The sequence below is a fragment of the Uloborus diversus genome, chromosome 8 (assembly GCF_026930045.1).
Source record: "Uloborus diversus isolate 005 chromosome 8, Udiv.v.3.1, whole genome shotgun sequence".
Classification (NCBI taxonomy): Eukaryota; Metazoa; Arthropoda; class Arachnida; order Araneae; family Uloboridae; genus Uloborus; species Uloborus diversus.
In genome coordinates this window covers 127,227,260-127,236,546 of record NC_072738.1, presented here as the reverse complement: position 1 = coordinate 127,236,546, position 9,287 = coordinate 127,227,260, and the positions used below count along the sequence as shown (strand labels likewise).

Below are 9,287 nucleotides of genomic sequence, written 5' to 3'. Positions count from 1 at the left end.
AAAAGAATACGTTGTTTACTATTTATGATTAATTTCTTGTTTATCAAACAAAAAATCAAAATGCTGTACAGTTATAAAAAATTTAAATATCTTTTCAAATGGAACAATTGTTTTGAAAGAAACCTAAAGTTTTTAAAATAAAAAAAAAAAAATCTAAAAGACGAAACAAGCGAAAAACAGCATCGATTCAAGAACTGCTAACATAACCTGATTCTCAGCAAGTCTAAAACCCAAACACACTTCGATTTTTCTATTACTCCGCAAATACAAGCAAATAACACTGTAACCTTCCGCGAAACCAGACGCTTCAGTGTTTCAGCGAATCAAGCTCCAGCATCGGAGTCCTAAAATAATCCTCTCAAGCCGCCATTGGCTGCTCCGTGCGGTGGCGTGTTGTGACATCACGCGGATTCGGAAATCAAGCAGGGGTTGTATATCGGCTCTCCCAGCCCACGTCTCAGTTCGTGACTGTCTCCAACTAGGAAAGAGGTAACTGCGCAGGCGGGCTTGAGAGAGCCGCTGTGTTAACAATTTTGCCGTCCAGATATTGCCGGGTAACAAGCCTACGGAAGCATAGGATCGATCAAGTGATAAAGAAAGAGCGACTTGTAACTGTGATGCCCACTGAGCTTAGCTAATCTGCTGAAGATCAAAAAAAGCCATTCAACCCCCTTCAACGTTCTGTTGCGAAGCTTGCGCACAGCAGCAGTAGCCATTAGGCTTAACGATCATAACATTTTCAAAGCTGGCCATCCAGAGGCAACTCGAAAGCGTCAAGTTAAAAGTCAACCGACCGTCAAGATGAGAGTCGAAATCAAAAGCGCTGCAAATTTTCTGACGAATCTCCTGAGGGTGAAGAAGGGAGATACCGTACAGAACATGAACATTCACCAACTGGAACAGTTTTGCAGCAAGCTGGAAGATATGCTTTGTCATCACTACCAACAACACTGGTTTCCCGAAAAACCTTTCAAAGGTAGCGGATACAGATGCATCCGGATCAATCATAAAATGGATCCCATCATTTCGAAGGCTGGATTAGAATGCGGATTTGACGAGGAGAAACTTCGGCAGCTCTTTCCCGACGAGCTGACACTGTGGATCGACCCCAAGGAGGTCTCGTACAGGATCGGCGAGAATGGCAGCATTTGTGTCCTCTTCGACGAAAGAACTGTGAAGAAAACTTGCCAAGTCTCAAATTCTTGGGATAGGAGCCCTACGAGGACTGTCACGATAACTGTAAACCGGAACGACAATTCCGACAACTCCATGTCCGAGGATGATTGTGGTAGTCCGATGAGTATGTCGCCGCCCTCTCCCGTGTTCGATCGAATGCCTTCGTGCAAAGAAAGCATGCGGGGAACAGGCTCTAATTGGGACTCATTCATCATGGATCCTCGCAACATCAATTACGAACTCTCAACGTACGTTTCAAGCTAAAAGCGATTCAATTGCAAAAAAAAAATAATAATTATGCTAATTTTCCCCTCGCCAAACGACCATCATCCGTTCTCCATTGGAGAATGCGATATATTGTGATCTTCGATAATACAAACAAAAAAGACTTGTAATATACCATCATTGATACATTTTATCACATTCATCTTAGAAGTTTTGGCCAAATTTTCTTTGGCCATTTTTAACTAGCATCCGAGTGATAATGCTATAAAATGTGAGGTAAAATTATCTTGACTATCGTGATCCTGGAAGTACAAAGTAAAATTTAATCAAGGGACCACCTATGTGATAATTCCATAATCAGCTGGTTTCCCGTGAAACAAAATTCTACAATAGCTAAAATTTTCACATATGTAATGATGGTCGTTTTTTAAAATTTTTAACTAAAGTAAGTTGCCTCTTAACACAATGGTAAAGTTAACAATTTCTCTACTCGTATTTGTTGTAATCAGAAATGTTTATCCTATTACCAATAAAGTCTTGAAAATGAATAAAAATTACCTACCTAATTTTTAAAATAGTTTTTTTTTTTTTTTTCAAACTAATGTAAACAAAGTGCTTATTTGGTTATCGATTGATGCAAAAATCAATCTTGTGCATATTTAAATGCATAATTAAACAAGATTAAAAAGTTCTTTTTCCAAATTAAAATATATTGCGAAATTAATGTATCAACTCATTAGAGCAGAGTATGATTTTCAGTTCCATCAAAATTTAAAATTCAAGCAAGAGGTACAAAAATGGCAATTAAGTAAAAATTTCAATTATCCATAGTATAGAAATTTATCATAAGAAGGTGTTAACTTTAACAAAATAAAAGAGGCTGCTTAACTTTTGGGTAAAAATTTTCTAAAAAATGAACTATCTTTGCTAATTTCTTAGCTTTAAAAGTTATTTGCTTTCCTGATTTATTAAATGCATTTGCACACACAGGACTGATTACTCTGGATATCGACCTGGAATGGATAAACTACGATCTTGATTTTCCTTGAGAAATGATTGCTCTGGAAAAACAAAATGGAATATTTTCTACTCTTATGAAATATATTAAATTATTCTTTTTGCATGCCTAAATTTTAATATCTGCAAATACTGCAATTTTGAAAATATTTAATAATTATCCACTTTATTGTATGTAACTATGAAAAATGATTTATTCTCTAGTTTTTTGAAGTGCTATTGTCTTCAATCATCTATATATGTGCACCATTTATATATTTTTTAAAGTCTCTGAAAAATAATAGCAATTTTTTCCCCTTAAGAAAACTAGATATAATATTTCCAATGTAATCCTATATGGAAAGCTTAAAGCAACTGAAATATACATCAAGTTTTTAAGGCATTTTAAAAATATTGAAAATATTTTTAAAAATCAGCTTGAAGTTTTTGTTTTTTATGTAAAAGAAATAAATACCTAGTCATGCATATATATACTGCTTCTCATTCCAAAAGGATATTTTGCAATCTTTTTTTTCTTCACAAAATTGCAGTATTAAAATAACTGCTTAATGTTTTACTGTAAGTGTAATTCTCCCTGCTGTAAGTTAAGAAAATTAAGTCAGCAGCACAATTTATTTTATATTGTGATTTTTGTTATTCCATTGATTTTTATTATTATTTTCTTTTTTAAGTAGAGACAGACCTGTAGTAAGATAGTTATGTCTATGAGTTAGATTCCAGCAGGGATGGGAGACTTTTTTTTTTTTCACATTAATTGTAATCTGCCATTATGTGGTATTCCCCCCCCCCCTTCCCCCCATTTTTTGTCAATTATGTTTTTGTTCTCTGCATGGTTTCCAATTGTATAATATCATAAGTTTTTAAAATTCATTGGTGCAAGTAGTCTTTGTTTGTATTCATATATATTTTAGCATTTGTTTTGTGATTTGATTTTTATGAATTTTTATATTGAACTATTCTTTGATTTTCTGATATGCATTGTTTGACCGAAGTTAGCCACTTTGTTCCGATCTATTTAAAATTTAATTAACTCATATTTAGAGAGTTTTCAATTATTATTAAAGTTATTTTTGATTAACATCTTATTTTTAAAATTCTGTAATAAGATCAACTTCTAATGTTTTTACTCCAACACATGCTTTTAATACTTAAATATTGTAGGTATGTAGCATTCCTTTCGGATGTTTTTTTTAAACATTTGAAAACAAAATCAAATTTACTAGTATTTTTGTGAGATGTGGAATCAAAAATCAATCTGTTAAAATTTTCTAGCATGTTCTTAATGAATTATTTACAATAATTTTCTTCAACTAATTGTGCTTTTCAACAGTGTGTTTGGAGAGCAAATTCAGAAACAATTAATAAATTAATTTTAAAGAAGTGACAAAAAGAAAATTTTAAGACGCTGCTAAAAAATTTTTTCTAATATTTTATATTTGATTTTTAAAAACTGCTTTTTTTCTTCAATTGTGTTTTTACATTTTTCATATAAATTTTACTGCAAATCAAACATTGAAAAAAAAAAAAGGCCTAAATAGACTTGTACACGTATCAATTTATAATTCAAAAATAAAGTTAGAATTTTAAAAAAAAGTATGAAGCTAAGTATCTTGTTTCAATGTCATTGTTTGAAGTGAAGAAACAAGTATATTTTATTGCATTAAAAAAATTAAATTGTTAAATTCAACTGCAGTTTCTCAACATATTTTGCTTTAAGTTTAAACTTAATCTTATGTGAGGTGTTTTAATCAAGCATTTTCAATCATTTTAATTATGCCTATGTACTGTTTTGTCCTTTTCCAATTCATGTTCTCATCTAGATTGTGCCATTTTACCCTCTGGTGCTACTAGCCACTGACTACTCACAAAGAAAATGACAGTCCTTAAGCAGAGTAAATAGTACAAGACAAGGTACTGACTAATTGTTCACAGATTATTTGTAACTTGTTTTCAAATTTTTTCCTTTAACTAGTCAAAACAAACTGTAAAATGTTGCCAAAATCAATGTTGTTAAAAGTCAAAATTTTATGTTTAATTTATCGACAAAACAAACCATGAAATTACATCATAAAAGAAGAATTCTGCCAGGTTATAAAATTTACCCATCAACAATTGTTGCTAATACCTTACCCCTTTGCTGAGATGGAATGGAAAGGGTAGAATTTATTTACAAAATAAATAAACAAATGATTAGCATCACGCGCTGGCGCGAGATCTTCTGCGAAAGTGTTGAAATATAAAATATTTCTCCAAATAAAATTTAAAAGACCATTAATTAACATGAAAAGTTCCAATCAAACCTCAAATTAAAAAAAAAAAAAAAAAAAGAGCAGAAAGGGTAACTGCTATTTCAGCAATGGGACATTTTTCAGCCATCTCAACATGTACCACATCATGAAAAAAAAATAACAAATTCTATAATTATTGATACTGAATTATAAGTTACTGAAGTATAAGTGAAAATTTTAGAGTTCTTAATTACTAGCTAGTATCGTGTAATTGTTTGGGATGAAAAGAAAAATTTTTGTGAGTAAAATTGTGCTCTTAGCATTGTGTGAGGGGGCACATTCTATTGAACAGTTAAAGAAAGACAAGTATTAACTCTCCTAAAATTACCTGAAAATGTGTAGTATGAACTGTTTTTAATAATGCTTCATGACTTAGAGTAATTGAATATTCAAAGAGATGCTTCAAAGAATCATGTATGTAAAAGATCTTTTTGATATTCAGCTATTCTAACGACGGTGTCATTTATGTTTTTCTAATGCTAGTTTATCTTGATTTTGTAAGTGTTTGTATGCATAGTAACATTGTGATCTCAACTTCCCACTTTGAAAAAAAAAAACTGTGTAAGGTTCTGAACCACTTGGGAGTCAGCCCTGAACTTGTGATAATTATGCACTTAGCCTTACTGTATGTAAGGATTGCCATGTTTCTAATGACAGGTGTACGTTATAAGTGATTTTTCAATCATCTTGTGGATTGTAAATTAGCGTCTCATGCCCAGTACTGGAATATTCAGCGGTGATTTATTTCCTTGCAAAAAAAATGCAATATTTAAAACTCGAATACCTGTGATTTTTGCTTTGGAAGTACTGTTTAGTTCTTTTCCAATCCCTTAGGATTATGAAGGATATTAAATCTGCTTCACCGAGTAAGTTTGTTCCCAATTTATTTCATTAAATTCTAAAGTAATGTTTCACATGATGTGCCATAAAATTAACTATTGGATGAAGTTTAATGTTCGTTAGATGGGTGATAGTTAAATATGTATTCATTATATATTTTATCTCTACCTCGATTTGTACTTTTTTCAATTCTATTTAGTTTGGAAAGTAATGTTGGAGAACAGTTATTGCTGGCAGCTGTTGTTTACGATCTTAGGTTTCACCATTTCATTTTCCTCTGTGGCATTAATAGGTAATCATGACTTTTACAAATGGAGCTTAAGACGTTGAACTTCATCTGATATTTAATTCTTACATTGTTGCTGCAATTATGTGGAGATGATGAATTAGTAGGTATTGCGTTTGTGTGAGCTGTTGATTTGTTGTTATTTGTGATGTCATCCTATATCAAAGAAGCTTTGCTGTGAAAAAGATATGGACTAAGTGAAACCATTTAACATTATCACTCCATCCTAGTCATTTTGTAGCATGGGATGTGCATTTCTGCGGTGTGCAAGGCAAGTGTAATTCCTAAGAAAATGCATCTTTCTTAAATTGACGCACAAAAATGTAGGTTTTTTTATATCGAGAAAGTCGGGGAAAATAAGCATTTAGAAATGTCTTATGCCACCCTTTTACATAATTAACATCATGGATGGACTGGCTCATCAAAGTTCAGGGCCAAGCACAATTTTTATCCCTTTATGAATATTTCTATAGATTTTAGCCTGTTGGCATCTCAATCAATAAAAGTTTAGTAAATGTGCTTAAAATGAGTGGCAAATTTACTCATCATTTTAGACTCGGTAGATTACCTTTTTACCTGCCAACTCGTTTCCAGGACCGGATCATGAATTCTTCCTCGCGTGAAGCATCTTGCAGATCTTGTAAAATACTTAAGTGCAATTAATTTATAATCTGCATTAGATTGTGAAATTGCCTTGACTCACCGGTAAATAGGCTAATTTTCTAATTGGTATCGTTAGTTCCTAACCAACTTATGATTGATGGATTATGTAATTTAAATTAATGAAATACACTGATTAAGATTCAAGCATCATTGCAATCGTGAATCATCCGGTCCTGTTCTGCTTATCTAGTATGTCACGGGTTAAGTCGGTTCCATCCCTGCTATAAGTGAATGTCTATGCATTTTAGAAATAGTGAGTTTGTGGATTGTGTCAATTTATTTATACTCCAAATGAATATAAGGTGTTCGTGATCAATCTGATTTTGTGATGAAGATCACCTCTGTGCATTAAGCTTCGAAATGCTGCAGGAGATGCTATTGAAGGTTACCGACGCAGCATCAATAATGCTAAATTATGTGTCATTAAACAATCTATTTTTAAAATTCAATATTTGAAAAGAAAACATATTCTAGTTACTAAACTGATATTTCATCTTTCCGTAATAGTGAAAAATGTATAAAAAGTAAAATGCTGTCCTTAAAAAAATGCAACCTTTATTTTTTCAACCTAATATTCTACAAAATACTATAGTTATACTATATTAATAAAAGTGAAATTTAAAGTTATTTCTGACTGACTCTAACAGTCCTTAAATAATTATTGACTGCAGTAAGCCCTCATATTATGCTTGTTAGAATTTGTTTGAAGGACTATTAAAGATTTTTTTGTGTGAACAATTATTATATCACTAAGCTTCAAAAATTGAATTTACTTAATGCAAAAATCCAACAGTAATGTAGTAATTTCACAACTTTTTTTTCCCCCCAGATAGGCAAAAATATTTTTTCGAGCAAAATATCTCAATATTCACATCAAGCTTTTCACATAGTCCTTATTTTTTTAGTCCCTTTTCTTTCTTGGATTTTAAATGTTGCATTTTGTATGTTTTTTTAATTTTAAATTTATTATTATTAATTATATATAGTATGTTATGTTTTTTTTGCCTATAGTAAATTACAATGCGAATAGGATTTTATAAACAATTCTTTTTCCCAAGTTTTGAATTACCAAGTTTTAAATTAGTGTTTCTCACATTTTTTACAATTGAATTCGTCCTCAATATTGATGCTGAAGTTGGTGATAACTCATGCATTTCTGTGCAAGTTGTAGTGCCTAAAATATAAATTGTGAAAGATAATCTGTTACACAAAGAGAAAAAAAGAAAGAAAATTCAACGAACTCCTTTATTGTTTGGAAATAAAAAAATTGATTTTTACATTTCATTTTGTTGGAGATTAAAGCGTAAGCAAGTTACAAACTTGCCTGGTGGCAATTATGGGTACTGCATGCAGTTTCTTGTTTCTTCAGACTGTCTCTGGCAGGCTGTCTTGTATTGTAAATGTCTCGTGTGTATGATACATTTTTTGTGGTGGCAGTAAGCTGTACAATTCTTCCTGTACAAATACTGTAAAAAGCTATTTTTTCTTTGTATAGTGACTTAAATGGAGGTTTTGTACAGTGAAAAATAAAGCATGTCTACAAAGCAAAGTAAATCTAGTGTTTTTTTTTTTCTCTCTAAAAATTACCATGTAGCATAGTTTTGCATTGCACTCACAGATATATAATAGCATTTTATGGCCATGCACTATGTTGTAGGTACGTTTTCAAAATTTAAGAATCCTTCTATTTGGGTGAAGTTGGTAGGCTTATTTCAGGAATGCTCATCACGCTCAAGGGCTGTGGTGCACCCTCTCAAGTGCTGGTCTCATCCCAGAACTAGAGCTCCTCCAAATAAAAGTTTAAAATTCAATAGCTCATGAGCATCCCTGCTTGTTTGTAGTATAGATTGGGATCAAAAATTCTTGTCTTTAGAAGATATTAATACTATAAACATGCTAAATGAAAAATTATCAACTACCTTGGTATTTCTTCTTTCTACAATTGAAGGAAAGTGGAGAAATGTATCAACAGAAAATTTAACATGAGCTTAGGGCAGTGTTGCAGCATGGGGAATGGTCCCCCCCCCCCCGCCCCCATAGCCCTTGCATTATTATGCCAACTTATTGCCAACCCCAGTAAAATATTTGGCAAAGAGTTAAATCCCATTCTTCCAAAAGGTAAATTCTGGCTGCACTACTGGCTTGGGGTCTAACTGCTCTTGAGAGAAAAATTTTTAAAACTTGGGTTTGGAAAGAATATTTCTTCTTTAATAAATGTGTGTTTCAGACTTGGGGGGGGGGGGGCGGGACTTGAGGGTGAAATGTGGTACCTCATTTCAAAAATAAGTTGGTACATAAACTTATTAAAGGGTGGTTGACAATTGAAAGAATAAATGCTACAAATTGGACTAAAGAAGGATCATGATGTTTTATAGCTTATTTGTTTATTTGCTGTTTAAAATTTTGGCATGTTTTGATCAAGCCTAGCATTTCCTTGTACTATGTACAAGTTTTCATTCTCATACATAAAATAAATCTGAAAACTATACATTTTTTGCGAATGGTAACGAACGTACTATTTTTGGAAGAGACTTTCAATAGAAAGAAGGCTACTATTGATCAAAATTCTGTGATTTACTACAGCTCACAAGTGAAAAAAATTTTATCTTACTGATTTAAATGTACAAAGATTCACAAGCAATCACAACATTTAAAGAATTTTTTTTTATTATGATGAAAAAAAATATTTTGTGTTGGTAACAAACGTACCTTTTCCAAATGATGTAGCATAAAAATGAAAATAATTGACAAAAAGGTGTGTATGATTAAATCAAAACTTTCATAAAGAATTT

General features: G+C 31.9%; 1 protein-coding gene across 1 annotated transcript; it reads left to right on the top strand.

Annotated features, from left to right (window-relative positions):
- The first annotated feature begins 465 nt into the window (after positions 1-465).
- Positions 466-8,049, top strand: LOC129227274 (protein BTG2-like). The gene has a single exon (XM_054861797.1). It carries the CDS (start codon positions 802-804, stop codon positions 1,438-1,440), a length of 639 nt encoding a protein of 212 aa, XP_054717772.1. The 5' UTR covers positions 466-801; the 3' UTR covers positions 1,441-8,049.
- Positions 8,050-9,287: the final 1,238 nt, after the last annotated feature.

Bases quoted from the DNA above. Each gene is read 5' to 3' on its own strand.
- LOC129227274 (XM_054861797.1), top strand. From the start codon at position 802: ATGAGAGTCGAAATCAAAAGCGCTGCAAATTTTCTGACGAATCTCCTG.